This window comes from Lampris incognitus, chromosome 15 (assembly GCF_029633865.1).
Source record: "Lampris incognitus isolate fLamInc1 chromosome 15, fLamInc1.hap2, whole genome shotgun sequence".
NCBI classification, from domain to species: Eukaryota; Metazoa; Chordata; class Actinopteri; order Lampriformes; family Lampridae; genus Lampris; species Lampris incognitus.
In genome coordinates this window covers 36,551,784-36,568,416 of record NC_079225.1, presented here as the reverse complement: position 1 = coordinate 36,568,416, position 16,633 = coordinate 36,551,784, and the positions used below count along the sequence as shown (strand labels likewise).

General features: G+C 43.5%; 1 protein-coding gene across 4 annotated transcripts in view; it reads right to left on the bottom strand.

Moving 5' to 3' along the window:
- fam184ab (family with sequence similarity 184 member Ab) overlaps positions 1-16,633 on the bottom strand; it is a 130,262-nt gene that overhangs the window by 79,011 nt on the left and 34,618 nt on the right. For all 4 annotated transcript variants that reach the window (XM_056294859.1, XM_056294856.1, XM_056294857.1 and 1 more), the window contains exons 8-10: positions 16,474-16,596; positions 12,253-12,414; positions 4,015-4,136 (exon numbers count right to left, since the gene is read on the bottom strand). In XM_056294859.1, coding sequence (XP_056150834.1) covers positions 4,015-4,136; positions 12,253-12,414; positions 16,474-16,596 — 407 coding nt within the window. The remainder of the gene's footprint in view (positions 1-4,014; positions 4,137-12,252; positions 12,415-16,473; positions 16,597-16,633) is intronic.

Below are 16,633 nucleotides of genomic sequence, written 5' to 3'. Positions count from 1 at the left end.
TGAATAAGAGACACTGTTTGTAAAGCGCGCTGAGCGGCTGTTGCAGTGAGAAATGTGTTATATAAAACACAGTCCATTTACCATCTAGTACTCAGCACCATCTGCCATTTTGACAGATGTATTATAGTTGCCATGGTTGAATTGAAATCTATTCCCATGGCAATAACTTTCAAAGTGGTACGACACTATAGAATCAAGCTCTTTCATAATTTGATTGGCAATATCAAGCAGCAGTATTTTTAATGTTTGGTTGTTGGTTTGATTGAGGAAAAGTTTTTTTTTATTTTTTATTTTTTATCAATGTGGCTTGTTCAAAAAATTTTTTCTCCTGAACTGGCCATGTCTGAGTAGTGAGTACCACTTATCTAACAGCTGAATCTGCAGAGGGAATGGAAATATTGTGTTATACCTAACTAACAGCCTGTTTCAGGCTGAGTGAGCACAGCCCGTACAGCTGTGACTGGGTGCTTTTTGACCATAAAAACATTCAAATGTTTGTAAATAGGCCACGAAAGTGAATATATTAAACTGGGAAATAGCATAATATGGGCTCTTTAACGCCTCTGTTTTGTGTATGTGTGCATGTGTCAGGCCAGCACTCCAGCTGTTAGAACAGAAAGTAAGATGAAAGATAGAAACTCCTCGGTTGGCACTTGAAATCTTTGTGTGTGTGTGTGTGTGTGTGTGTGTGTGTGTGTGTGTGTGTGTGTGTGTCTGTCTATCGATCTATCTATTTATCTATCCCAAGAGTCAAGATTACTTTATTTGTCCTGGGGAATATGTCCTGGACATACAGATCCAATACACATAAAAATACATCCATTATCCTGCAGCAACAGACATAAAGTGCATAGCACAGACAAGTGCAGACATAAAGTGCATTCAAATACGTGCAACACCGCCCCTCATTTCACGCACTCCTTCTGTCCTGAGTGTAGGAGATTCACTGACAGAGGGATGAAAGAGTTTTTACACCTGTTCAGGTATCCTTCCTTGTATTTAATTGGAAGCCTGCAGCATCTACCTGATGGGAGCAGTTTGTATTCTGAATACAGGCCACGAGAGGGGTCAGCGATAATGTTCCTAGCATGTTTAGTCTTCTCAAACAGCATTTAGAGGAAAGGATGCTCCCTAATTCCCTTCACTTTCGTTGCTGTGTTGGACTGTTCTGTTTATTTGTGATTTTAACTTAACTGATATGTTACCAAGCCAAACTGAAGCTCTGTAAGGTAATATACCCTCTATCACAGCACGGTAAAATAACATCACTACTTTCTATCTATCCAACCCCCCCTCTATTCGGGTTCTTTGAAGTCCCGGCACATCTTAGTAGTTCACCCAGTTGACACCACCATGTCAGCTCCGGCCTAAAATAGGCCTCCTCTTCTTTAATCCCATTCTGGGATCTTTGTAACATGACTTCCCTCCTCTCTCTCTGCCACATCCTTCCTGTCTGCCCCTTCACTATCCTATCCAATAACGGCAAGAAATAATCTTTTTTTTTTTTTGGAGGGGGGTTCCCCCCCCCCCATCTTTTTCTCCCCAATTGCACCCGTCCAATTACCCCACTCTTCCGAGCCATCCCGGTCACTGCTCCACCCCCTCGGCCGATCCGAGGAGGGCTGCAGACTACCACATGCCTCCTCTGATACATGTGGAGTCGCCAGCCGCTTCTTTTCACCTGACAGTGAGGAGTTTCTCCAGGGGGACATAGCGTGTGGGAGGGTCACGCTATTCCCCCCAGCCCCCCCCCCCCCCGAACAGGTGCCCTGACCGACTAGAGGAGGCGCTAGTGCAGCAACCAGGACACATACCCACATCTGACTTCCCACCCGCAGACACGTCCAATTGGTACTGTAGCGATGCCCGACCAAGCCGGAGGTAACACAGAGATTCGAACTGGCGATCCCCATGTTGGAAGGCAGGCAATGGAATAGACTGCTACACTACCCTGACTCCCCCCGACAAGAAATAGTCTTAGAAAAGAAAAGGCCCTGTGTGCACTGTTTATTTCCAGGGATAGTGGCAGGAGACATGAACAAGAGAGCGAGAGAGGCGGGGAGGTCATGAGCGGTACTCGACCTCACGAGGTTGAAAGGACAGGGTGCGCGCCTTAATCTGCTGAGCCTTCAAAACGTTTCAACTCGCTTGAGAGTTCCTTTGATGATTACGCTACCACAGAGAGACCGTCTGTTTTCACTGTGAAAAAGTGATTAAAGGGAACATTGTCCCGTGCCCGGCTGAGAGTGCTTGCTATCCTCATTGTATGTCCTGCAAATAAATAGAGTCCTCCTCGAGAGGATAACAGTGCTCTGTAAGAAGACAAGGAGAGATAAATGAAAGTTAATTAAAACAGGAGCAAGCGAGAGAGAGAAAGAGAGAGAGAGAATACGGTTGAATATGTTTCAGCGATTTCTTCTACTCTGGGCGGACCTCTTTTCAAGATCTACTGTAATCACCAGTCTTCTGGGATGCACTAGTTTTCCTTCTCTACACATTTAATCTATTCTTAGCCTCCAACTTCTTGGATCAGAGGTTCGAAATATCTTAAAAAGATTACTACGTAACAGGTATTGTTACCAAAACCTGAATTTAGTTGGGGATTATTTGGTTGGTTGGTGCTAGTTTCACATCGCCGGGACCTGATGCCTATCTTCAACGCCCTCTGGGAAGGCCTTAGACAGCTGCATAAGGAAGCAGAGTGCAAACAGGAAGAAGAGAAGAAGAACATGAGAAAGAGAACATGTTTGGATGTTGGATCGGCCAACATGCTCAGTAATACAGGGCTCTTCCTCCATTTCCAATCATAGAATTCCAGGCATTTTCCAGACTTTGTCTTCCAGACTTGGAGAAACAGCACTTTTCCCTGACAACTACGGGGAACATCACTGATTTCTTCATAGCTGCCGTCTGGGACCTGTGATGCCATTTGTGCAGTATGAGGGTTTCATTAACTCATTTCTGCAGTGTTATTCTATCCTCAGCTTTGTGTAACATGGTTAAAATAAGTGTTTTTTCATACATTTCCATACTTTCCAGACCCTGTGCAAGAACCGGGGTAATAACCAACCCACTATGTCTTTGTGGGAACACAGCTCTGATATTTGTTTTGTTTCACCAAGACAAATCGGTCCTCATGATGCAAGAATTTGGACGAAAACAAAATCTTTGTTTTTTTCTGAACTAGACAAAACCACAGCACATTGCCCATAAGCGATCAGTCTGATCCCATTTGGAAAATGTTAAAGACTTCGTAAAGGTGTTTGAGGAGGAATACGTAATCACAGCTTTACGGCTCACGGTATGTAAATCACTCGAGGCTTTGGCTGCTAAATAAAATGGGTGACATGATACATATAAAGGACAAACGGCTAAAACTTCAACGGATTGCCTCGATAAGGAAAAAAATCCAACATATTCTGCCCCAAGGTGTAAAATGAGTCACTTGTGTGTCACTGATATGGACTATGTAAGCCGGTGAGTGAGGCTTTAACAGCAGGTACATCTATTCAGATGTCAATAACAGCACTGTCTCTCTCTTTTGGCCTTCTTTGGAATAATAATCCTGCAAATGTCCATGGAGGTGTTATATTCGGACGTGAGGGCTTTAACCATGGAGAAGGACTGGACTGAGCAGGGGTGCTGCACAGCCATTCAAGGGTAATGCACTCTGTCATGGTCAGACTTATGAGTTGCATGATTCCTCTGTGTGTGTGTGTGTGTGTGTGTGTCTGTGTCTGTGTGTACTATGCAGTATGTGTGTGTGTGTGTGTGTGTGTGTGTGTGTGTGTGTGTGTGTGTGTGTGTGTGTGTGTGTGTGTGTGTGTGTGTGTGTGTGCTCTAATGAGTGTGAGATTTCACAATTTAACGCTCAGTCCTTGGTGTAATGCAAACAAAGCTCTGCACTGAAAGACTTTCCAATTTTCTTGAGCCAACATCAAATTTGCATGCCTACACAAACTCGGGCAAATGGCGAGACAAACAGAGCTGCAGGCAGAGGCACGGGGAGCTTACCTGAGGGTCTCGGTCCATTTGAGCTCCAGCTCAAGGGCCATTTTGTCCATCTTGAGTTTCTCCTCCTCTTTGGTGGAGATGAGTTTGGCTTCGTGCTGTCGCTTCTGGATCTCCATCTCAGCCTGAAAGAGAGACAGAACGATAGGAAGGAGGGAGGGAGGGAGAGAGAGAGAGAGAGACAGACAGACAGACAGACAGGGGGGGGGGACACGAAGATGGACACAGACAGAAAAAGAAGATAGAGGGAAAAAGAAAGGAGGCAGAGGAAGTGAAAGACAGAGAGGGAGAAGAAAAGTCATTTTTCATTGTTATCTGAAACAGCAGACAAATTCCAGAGTACAAGTGCCATTTAATAGGACTAAATAAAAACGGGCAAAAAAAAAAAAGCTAAAAGAAAAGAAGCCATGGACTGGGCTGTAGGGGCAGTTGCTATGGTAACAGGACATGTGAAAGAAAGGCAGAACAGAGAGTGAGAAAAAGAAAGAGAGAAGAGAACAGGTAGACGCAGAGACATATGAATGACATTATGATTAGAAATGGCCTCAGTCTGCCCACTGCTTCACACACACACACACACACACACACACACACACACACACACACACACACACACACACACACACACACACACACACACACACACACTTTTAATCCAAACCACTAGCAGGGCTGTTTCATTATGCAAAAGCAGAATGTAAAGGGGGGGAGAGAGAGAGAGAGAGAGAAGTGGAGGAGAGAATGAGAAAAGCAGAATAGCCAAGGTCAAGGGAGATACTAGCCTGTATCAGGCTTCAATGGAGTGGACTGCCATCTGTTTTTTTGGGGGGGGGGGTGAAAAGCCCCTTTAAAGAGATTCATTAGCAATTTGGATTTTCTGAAACAATACTTGCATATTCAAAGGGTTTACTCCATTCTATAATTTAACAATCTATAATCATCAGAACGTTTAATATGATGTCATCACTGAAAAATGGCGGATTATGAAACCTGGTTCTATCAAAGGCAGAGAGGTAGATCGAGGATAACCACTAGGGTAAACAGCTATCTACTGGACCATCCCCCCCGCCCGCCCGCCCGCCCGCCCGCCTGCCTTTTTTCTCCCCAATTGTATCCGGCCAATTACCCCACTCTAACGAGCCATCCCGGTCGCTGCTCCACCCCCTCTGCCGATCCGGGGAGGGCTGCAGACTACCACATGCCTCCTCCGATACATGTGGAGTCACCAGCCGCTTCTTTTCACCTGACAGTGAGGAGTTTCACCAGGGGGGACGTAGCACGTGGGAGGATCACGCTATTTCCCCCTCCACCCTGAACAGGCGCCCCAACCAGCCAGAGGAGGCGCTAGTGCAGCGACCAGGACACGCACCCACATCTGGCTTCCCACCCGCAGACACGGCCAATTGTGTCTGTAGGGACACCCGACCAAGCCGGAGATAACATGGGGATTCGAACCGGTGATCCCCGTGTTGGTAGGCAATGGAACAGACCGCTACCCTACCGGGACCCCCCCCCCCCCCCACAATCTTTTTTTAAATATACTGACTAATTAACAGGTTAGGCTCCCATGGTTTTATAAGGATTTAGTGGCTCCACAAAGTTTTGAATTATCAGAAGACTTGTGCGAGTAGATCATCTCTGTATGGATTTATGAAGGCAGTCTCTCAGGTACGCCAAATCCCCCACTAAAACCGACGGCTGATAACAAAACGTTTCGGTATTAGCGTGGCCTGTTAGAACAACCGGTCTCGCCAGCTCCATCCTTTTGGGGTGGGCGAGAGGAATTTTGACACTGCTGTTTAACCTTACACGAAAAAAAAAACGATATATGAGGTTTCTTTTAGCGAGCCGCCACCGAGTACTCACGGCAGGGAGAGCTAGCCCGCTGCTAATCCGTCACACCCTGCAAAAAGCAAATGCATAATTTACATGTTCAATTAAAATTATGTTCATTCAACCAGTGTCTCGCTTAGCTGACATTACTCGGGGATTTTTTTTTTTCAAATTCTTTTTACATATGCATGACTGCTCTTGAATAATAGGATAATAACTAATGCTCCGAAGTGCTCGAAGATATATCCTACAACAGGAGGTGAACATCCTCACCATCAGTTTATGTGATCCCTGCAGGTTTTTTATAGATTTTACATTATTGATCACAGTATGAGGTGTTAGGTGTTGAAATTCACCAATACAATTTCATTTGAAAAAGGCACTACGGCCCAGTTCAATGCCTTAAACTAAACATTTGTTTGATTAGAATAAATACAAACTGACATGAACCCACGTGGGTTTCATTTGTCTTTGTTTCTAGGGCACCACAGGCGCCTCTCCTTGCCTCCCTCTACAACTGATGGAGTTACCCGAGGGTTTGCTTGAAGCCTTTAACGGAGACCCCCCTCAGTAAACTGGTGCAGGCAGCGGTTCAGGGGAGGTGCTGTTGACTTTTAATGTTCGGATTATACTAAACTCTCCTCAGCTCCTAAGAGTCTCCCGTAGTAGGTCCTTTTATACCCGGGGTTTATTTCGGTCCACACTGCAAAAGTGCCGTCTGTGGAGGCCTCCGAGATATTATGAAATATCGACACTGACTGCCGGGCCGTCATCCCTTACCGTGTGTATGTGATCTGGACCAGAGCCAGGCAGTCCCCTCCTCCTTTAGTTCTGCTTATAATCCAGAACGACATCCGACCTTTTGTCCCCTCCACCGTTCAATGCGGTATTACTGAGGAGCACACTCATCATGATGATATCTTTGCTCCACCCCCCACCCCCCTTTTTCTCCCCAATCATACATGGCCAATTACCTCACTCTTCCGAGCTGTCCCGGTTGCTGCTCCACCCTCTCTGCTGATCCGGGGAGGGCTGCAGACTACCACATGCCTCCTCTGATACATGTGAAGTCGCCAGCCACTTCTTTTCACCTGACAGTGAGGAGTTTCGCCAGGGGGACGTAGCGTATAGGAAGATCACGCTATCCCCCCGACCAGGACACATACCCACATCTGGCTTCCCACCAGAAGACACAGCCAATTGTGTCTGTAGGGACGCCCAACAAAACCAGAGGTAACAAAGGGATTCGAACCGGTGATCCCCGTGTTGGTAGGCAATGGAATAGACCGCTACACTACCTGGATGCCCCTATCTTTGCTTTTCTTGGGACAGTATTGACACTGTTCTGATGGCAAAAGTCCAATACCCAAAGGTGAGAGGTTGCACAGTTAGGAGTTAGGAGTGCAACCTCTCACCTTTGGGTATTGCACCTTTGACATGTATAATGTGTGGTTAGCATCACAAAAAAGCAAATATTTGGGAAACGTATCCAACCATCTACCAACTATCCTGGTGACCTCCAGCCCTGGTGCTGAGCAGTGCAGGGTGAAGCTCAGGGTTTACGCCTTTCTGACCTTCCCCACCATAGTCAGACTCCTCTGTAGATAATACTAAAGGGCATAAAATGTGCTCACATGTGACATTGTGCACCTGAAGATCATCTCTCATATCAAGCACCGTGCACATGCCCTGACTATTTCCCAGCATCCCACTGACACTGCTCCGTATGGGTACATATCTTGTATGACAGGGACTTTGAGTCCTTATTTTCAGGTTTATTTATTCCTTTGTGAGCTTGTCCTTCTCAAAGTGAGCAGAATAACTCTGAGGAGGATATAAAACAAGTAGCTGCAGGTGACATGACAGCACAAAACACGGTCCGGCCTGTTTGGAAGCAGTCTCATAACTGGATCTGTACTCTTCACCAAGAAGCAACAGCCTCACATTAGCTTGCACAGAAGTCTGTTTTATCTGGTTCCTTTCCAGCGTTTGCCAAACACCTGTCTCGTCTCCCTGCCGTGGGCATCTTCTCCAGCCTGATTATTTGAGACGCCTGGTGTATAAAAAGCTCAAAGCCTTGAGATTGAGCTATTGCGTCTTGTATATGTGACACCGTGGACACTTAAATTATGTTCTCAGTCAGGGCCCTGCTTTTGCTTCCATAAAAGAATGAGGACCATGATACAAATGCCTCCCTCTACACATACAAAATGAAGATTTCATGCCTTTGAGCCTCTATCCTACTAAGAAGAAGAACACACTTTATCATTGTACACACATGCAACAAAATTTGTTCGCTGCATGTAACCCATCATATTGCATAGGAGCAGTGGGCAGCTGCAGCACCTGGGGACCAACTCCAGTTCTTCTTTCCATTGCCTTGCTCAGAGGCACAGACAGGAGTATTAACCCTCACACGCATGTCTTTTTGATGGCAGGTGGAACCTGGAGCACCCGGAGAAAACCCATGCAGACATGGGGAGAACATGCAAACGCCACAAGGAAAGGACCTGGGACGGCCTGGGGTTCGAACCCAGGACCTTCTTAATGTGAGACAACAGTGCTAACCACCATGCTGCCCAAACACAGGCATTACTAAGGCATCTCTTCATCATCAGAGCTCTCCTCATCACGGTCAAGAACATACACAACACAGACCTCCTTTAGTTCACATCTGGGGGGCAAGCTTGATCTACAGCGCGCCAGAAATAATAACTAAAATTAACTTTGACATTTCAAATTCAGTAAAATGATGAAAACTGGTTTTGTTGGGTTTGAATACCTATTACTGATGTTAGAATAGAGGGAAATCGAAATGGTATGCTTGACATAAAACATGAAAACTGGTCAAATGTGACCTCAACGCAATTGAAAGGTTAAGGCTCCTTTTCACACATAAAGGATGTGAGCTCTTTCTCTAATGTGCAAAACTGATGTATCTATAAAGTACCGATCATTCCCATGTGGGAGCTTTGTTGTGTTAGCAGCAGACAATAGAATATAGTCAAGACATACACTCACTGGCCACTTTATTAGGTACACATGGCTAGTACCGGGTTGGACCCCCTTTTGCCTTCAGAACTGCTTTAATCCTTCGTGGCATAGATTCAACAAGGTACTGGAAACACTCCTCAGAGAGTTTAGTCCATATTGACATGATAACATCACGCAGTTGCTGCAGATTTGTCGGCTGCACATCCATGATGCGAATCTCCCGGTCCACCACATCCCAAAGGTGCTCTATTGGATTGAGATCTGGTGACTGTGGAGGCCATTTGAGTACAGTGAACTCATTGTCATGTTCAAGAAACCAGTCTGAGATGATTCGAGCTTTATGACATGGTGCGTTATCCTGCTGGAAGTAGCCATCAGAAGATGGCAACACTGTGGTCATAAAGGGATGGACATGGTCAGCAACAATACTCAGGTAGGCTGTGGCGTTGACACGATGCCCAATTAGTACTAAGGGGCCCAAAGTGTGCCAAGAAAATATCCCCCACACCATTACACCACCACCACCACCAGCCTGAACCGTTGATACAAGGCAGGATGGATCCATGCTTTCATGTTGTTGACGCCAAATTCTGACCCTACCATCCGAATGTCACAGCAGAAATCGAGACTCATCAGACCAGGCAACGTTTTTCCAATCTGCTATTGTCCAATTTTGGTGAGCCTGTGCGAATTGTAGCCTCAGTTTCCTGTTCTTAGCTGACAGGAGTGGCACCCGGTGTGGTCTTCTGCTGCTGTAGCCCATCTGCCTCAAGGTTCGACGTGTTGTGCGTTCACAGATGCTCTTCTGCATACCTCGGTTGCAACGAGTGGTTATTTGAGTTACTGTTGCCTTTCTATCAGCTCGAACCAGTCTGGCCGTTCTCCTCTGACCTCTGGCATCAACAAGGCATTTTCGCCCACAGAACTGCCGCTCACTGGATATTTTCTCTTTTTCAGACCATTCTCTGTAAACCCTAGAGATGGTTGTGCGTGAAAATCCCAGTAGATCAGCAGTTTCTGAAATACTCAGACCAGCCCGTCTGGCACCAACAACCATGCCACGTTCAAAGTCACTTAAATCACCTTTCTTCCCCATTCTGATGCTCGGTTTGAACTGCAGCAGATCGTCTTGACCATATCTACATGCCTAAATGCATTGAGTTGCTGCCATGTGATTGGCTGATTAGAAATTTGCGTTAACGAGCAGTTGGACAGGTGTGCCTGATAAAGTGGCCGGTGAGTGTAATACAATATCAATATAAACTGAGCAAAAGGGAAGCAAAACATGAACCTTGCTTAACTAAAATAGCACAAGTGAAAGAATATGAACATATATGAACGAACAATGTATTTATATGTATTTCCTACATCTTTCCCTTTTGTTGTAATGGAAGTGCAGTGTATTTTAATGGTAAACACTTGTTTTGCCAAGTCAGATTTCTTTTTCTTTCTTTTTTTTTGTTGGATTCCCCCCCCTTTTTTTGTTCTCCCCAATTACACTTGGCCCCCACTCATCCGAGCCGTCCCGGTCGCTGCCCCCTCTGCCGAGGCGGGAAGGGCAGCAGACTACCACATGTAGTCCTCCGATACATGTGGAGTCACCAGCCGCTTCTTTTCACCTTACAGTGAGGAGTTTCGCCAGGTGGATGTAGCACGTGGGAGGATCACATTATTCCCCCCAGTTCCCCCTTCCCCCTGGACAGGTGCCCTGACTGACCAGAGGAGGCGCTAGTGCAGCGACCAGGACACATACCCACATCCAGCTTCCCACCTGCAGACATGGCCAATTGTGTCTGTAGGGACGCCCGACCAAGCCGGAGGTAACATGGGGATTCAAGCCGGTGATCCCCGTGTTGGTAGGCAACAGAATAGACCACTACTCTACCCGGACACCTAAGTCAGATTTCTTGTTTGGTGAATAATAATTTCCTTCATAGCTTCTAACGCTGTGAATGGGACATGTGGCTCTCAGTGGTCAAAAAGTGGGAGAAGGTTAGCGCTGGGTGGAGGAGGGGGTATAATAATATGATGGCCTTCAAAACTCATTTCAACTAAATTCCTGGAAAACTTTAACCTTTACATTACATTTATCCTGAAATCCTTTGAAAGTGGTTGGCTCCCAAATGGAAAACAAAACATCATTAGATAATTGTTGTGTTTCTGTCGTGAATGGTTGGATACTGTGTTTCACCTCATTGTAATCAAGTTATCCCTAATGATGACTCTGCAGATAAGCAGGATTGTCTGTTTCTCTCATGCCAAAGCCGTAGAAAAGCTAAAATGTACTGGATGAAAAACATTGTGCTCGCTATCGCCACTCCCTCTCTTCATACACACTGTAGCTCGTTCGACCAACACTGCTCTCCTACGGTGCCCGATGTAAGCCAACAGTGTGTATGCACGACTTGCAGCTATGGTTGAGTTGGCTGGCGCAGTGACAATGGCAAACCCAAAACATTTTGTATTTGGGTGTGAGTCTTGAAAATAAACAAGAAGTTGATCGTATTTTACAAGCCGGCAAATCACTCACTGCTGACCTCAGCACAGGAGAACCGGAGGAGCACTGGATGAACCGAAAATAATTCACCTTATTCGCCTCACCACCACACGGAAGTGCCGTAGTCTCCAATGTTAAAACTCCACAATAAAAACACAATTTCAAGAGCATGAATAATCACAGTCACAGCTGGAAATCACCTCAGTAGCCACAATAAAACATTTCCCATGGCTGAGCTGTGTTTTTACTGTTATTTTATGAATGGAAGTCAACCAGCAGAGCAGCCATTCACCTTGATTCATTTTATATCATAAAAACCGTGACCTTTCACACACATTTGCTTCATATATCACGAGACGAGTAAATCCCGTGTTTTGCTTAAAAAGCCCAGTTACTTTGGCCATTAATATAATATTTACCTTGAAAAATCAATATTCTAATTTTGCCCCTCCAAAGCGTCTTACTCGGCATTCTCAAGCGATAGTGGTTAACACATTTCTTATAGTGTGTCACTGGTGTTTGAATGTGTATCTGAATGTATAGTGTCATGGGTGGTAGGTACAAGCACAGCAAATCACACTGACATGACTCTGATCAACCTCATTTCAAGCAACCCACACTTCTGCACAAACACCTTTATATCAAGTCTCCACTCACATGCTATAGATGCAACAGGCTAAAAATTTGATTAAATTAATTTTAGCGCAATCAGTGAAGTTATGTCCTTGCAGCAGCACAGGGTGAAGGAGCCTGAGGACCAGAGAGGAAATGGCTTGGTCTTTATCCTGCCAAAAACAGTGGCTATATGATGGCCTGCCTGTGTGTGTGTGTGTGTGTGTGTGTGTGTGTGTGTGTGTGTGTGTGTGTGTGTGTGTGTGTGTGTGTGTGAGAGTGCGCGCGTGTGCGCGCGCTCTAACCTGCAGAGCAGTGAGCAGGTTGCTGGTCTCTCTAAGTCTGGCCCTGGTAGCGTCAAGCTCCTCTAGCAATTTATCCTGCGCCTCCTTTAGTGTGGAGATCTGTCCCTCGGCTGCACCGATACCCTGCTCCCCTTGACGCACCTCCTCTTGTAGCCGACATACCTAGTAGAAGGAAGGAGGGATGACAAAACAGGAGAAACAAAAGGTCAAAAGGAAGTGTGAGGGAAAAAATTAACTATTTGCAGGATCACCTATGAAACTAGGGCTGTGCGACATGACCACATATATCGTGTGACGATAGAAAACGTTTATTGTTTCATATTAAGCTCTATCGTTTATTTCGCTGTGTCGCAAATCACACACTTTACGGCAATATTTTTCGTCATTTGGATGACCCTTTCGACTCTTTGCACAGCACGGACGCAGGCAGGAAATGTGCATGAAGACAATACAAACAAACATGGAGGACAGTGAACGTAAGGCAGAACGGGGGTAACTCCGAACAGAAGGACGCCGACCAGCCAGGACAAAATGAGGAGCTTGTACCTAGAAGAGGGGCTACTTCTATCCTATGGACGTGGTTTGGGTATGGAAAGTCTGACACGGACCAGAAAACTGTACTTTGCAGAATATGCCGCACGCCAGTCCCCACAACAGAATCAAACACCACCAGCCTCTTTTACCACCTACGCAAGAATCATGTCAAACAGTATGGACAGAGTCTACGGATGAGAACCGCAAAAGCACAGTTGCAGTTGTGCAGAGGTTCTAAATAAAAGGAGAAAAATAATCAAATATGAGTAAGTAACTTGTATTTGTCGAGTATCTACTTCAAAATGTAATAAGAAATCGGCCTTTCCATGTGGTCATTTTATATAAACTATCTATTTGTTGACTTTACAGAAAATGTGCTATATCGTGATAAGTATCGTTGTATCGTGATATGAATGACCTATATCATGATATGAGATTTTGGTCATATCGCACAACCCTATATCAAACTATTTGTTACAGCACGCCAGCTTGGAAACTCCAACAGCATTTTATGCTTTAAGAGCTGAATTTACATAAAAGATGCTTGCATATTTCTATATATCCATCCATCCATCCATCCATTATCCAAACCACTTATCTCACTATAAGATATATACATTGACAATGCAGGGGCACACTTTTCAAAAGCGTCAGCAACATTAGATATTTATCGCAGTTTATACAGGTACAGTGTACTTTGAATGAATCTGCTGTGCATTTTAGATGCACAAAACTGTCAAAAAGGGGCAGATTTAAAGCCAAGTAGCAAGACTAATGGTCAGAGGGGAGGCTTGTAGAGAGCAAAGCTCTAGTTTCAGAGTCAATTGAAGAGTGATTGGGTGAGGATCGCAACATCCTTAGTGCCTGAAATAAATAACCCCAGCCGAGAGGAACCTTTTCATCCAGAATCGACCCAGTTGAGACAAGTGAGGGGGACTAAGGCTGGGCAGACTTGCTCACTTTTGCCATGTTCACATCATGTGGAAGTTACTGTAATTGGGTCAAAGATTATACGTGTAAATTTGGCATCTTTAGGCCATTCATTTGACATAAAAAGATTAAATACTTGTAAATATAATATTACATCCCTCAACTCTTACCCTTCTTTTGACCTGGAAATATTTGTGTTGCAAACTATTAAATTAAGGGAGCAACTGAGCTCTAAAGTGCCAAAATGTCCTTCAGTGTTAAAATTCAAATGACAAAAGTGTTTTTAAAATGTAGAAATTCATCCTGAAAATACAAATGAACACCCGTGACGACATAATTGTGTTAGTGTTTGCAATAAGATATAGAATAATGGGTGACATACAGTATCTAAAAAATATTTAAAAACTTGAATAACTGGTCTGGACTTTTGCGCTTCATCAATGCCATTCATTATAACAAAGGTAAAAAGACATTTTGAAGCATGTCACATGATGATGATCATGTGCCCGTATGTGACATCACAAAGAGGACCCTCTATCAATGTGGTGAGGTGTGTAAATCTCTGGAATATTTGATGATTTCACCTTTTCACCCTCTAGTACCCTTTGTGAAAAAAACACGCGTCCTTCAGTACAACACAGAAAACGTATTTTTAATATTATTATTTCATAAAAAACTATTAAATATGAAAAGGATGATCTTTATAGGTCAAGCTCATGACTTTATATAGGTGGCCAAGAAACTGCCTGTTAAATATGTTTATGTATGAAATCCATCCTTCAGTATCACACTTCCACAACGTCACCCATTATGCTGAATGACAGTAGCTTTGTTATCCCATGTTTTCACTAGTTTACAACATTTAATCATGCAATTCATGTTTACTTGCTGTATGAATACTGAATGTTATAATTTGAAACTATTTTATGTCATTTTAAAGTATTTCAAGGCACATTTGTCTTTATACTGTAGATGTCATTATCTAATAAGGAGAGGGCTGCACGGCACGGACAAAAGATTAATGCAGATCCAGTTGCTAGGGAGGAAAGACCAGCCAGAAGAAAAGCAAGGCATTGTTTTCATGGTTTCATGCTACTGTCAGCAACTGAATAGGATATAAAAGGATTTAAAGCTAGGTGGAAAACACTTAACATTAATTTGCACTATTACACTGCCGTTAATGTTTTACTGCACTGCAATTAAGGTATGACTAATTAATATGTTAGTTAATATTTTACACATACACACACACACACGCACACACACACACACATATTTGGGGCACCTTATGAAAAGTCGAGACTGTACAGGTTTGAATTGAAGTAGTCTGATGGGCATTTTATGTAGCTATTTTGTGTAGGTATATTCAAATTACATTTGTGTACTTGCATTGAATAGAAATTTACCAGTTACAGTGTAACAATGCATAATAATGCATGTAATAACTGTGTAATAATGCAACTTAATGCACCATTAAGTGTTGCCGCAGGCTCAAATATAGCAAAATGATCAACATTAGCAATGAAATAGTAACAAAAAATGTTTGAGAGATAAAGGGAGAGGGAGTTGATTTAACTTTGTAAACTTATCATTGTATAGCCTACTATTAAATAAGTAAATCAGTTAATTATGTTCAGCTAGCCTGCATGTTTTAAACATCTCATCCTGTTTTATAGACAGTTTTATAACTTAAAAAATAGCTAAAAGAAAAATACTATTGCTGCTACCAATAATAGTTCATAGGATCATTGACATTATTGATAAAATTTAATCAATAATCAATCAATATCAATATCAATGATACGAGTCATTCAAGGTAACAAAATATTGTCATACAGTATAACACCAGTATTTTATATTAAAATACAATTACTTTATTTTGTTGACTCAGAGAGACAAAAACAAATCTCAATGGATGAGGTGATAGTTTCATAGATTTTTGTATTTTTTCAGTGTAAAGCAGGATGTCTTTGTAAAAAAAAAAAAAAAAAACAACAACAAATTTTGAGTTGTACCTGTGACACATCAAATATGTCACATTCAAAATAAAATAATGTATTTATGCCAGTCTAAGCGTGGATATATAACCTTGTGATTATGAAAAATGGGCATAAAATTAAATTTTTTGAAAAAAGTGTTACACTGAATGACATTTTAATGGGGTACATTTGTATGAATAATAATTAAAAAATGAATTATTGCCTTTATTATTGAATATAACTAATATGAGGGCATAGGTGACACGCCAATGGACATAAAAAGCCTTTTAGGGGATTGTAATTGCTGTTTTTTTTTTGCTACTTTGCAAACCTCATATATATGTCTTTGACCCAGTTATGACTGGAGAAACTGCCTACATCAGCCTGCTAGGGAGACTAACAAGTAGGACACCCGGGGAATTTTCATAGACCCCGATTTCTCTCACTTTGCGTCATTAAATGCCATAAGTGCCAAAAATATGGTCTCAGATATGATTTGAAAGTATTGCTGTCAACCAACACCCAAAATACTTCCCTCCACCTCTTGCGACAAGATGTGAATGTAGTAAGGGATCCGCCAGGTTTGAGGCTGATGCTGAAAACTGCTGTTCTTGATAAATTTGACTTGAAAAGTATTGACAGTGTCGGGTGTTTGTCAAGTTTGAGTTCTCGAGCAGCGGCGTTATTTGAGCAACGTTTGGATTTGGACAATTGTCTTGGCCATCGCTGAAGCCATGCTAAAATCTGAAGACCCCAGTTTGAGATCTCCGTGTCCTACCTCCTCGTTGGCTGTGTTGAGTTTGGAGGTCAGTTCCTCCCTGAGCTCGTCCAACTGCTGCCTGAGGAATGCCTTCTGCTCCTCCAATGAGAGGCGCTCTCTCTCAAACTGCTGCTCCAGCTCCTGAGGAACAGTCAAAACACACATACGTTAAAACGTA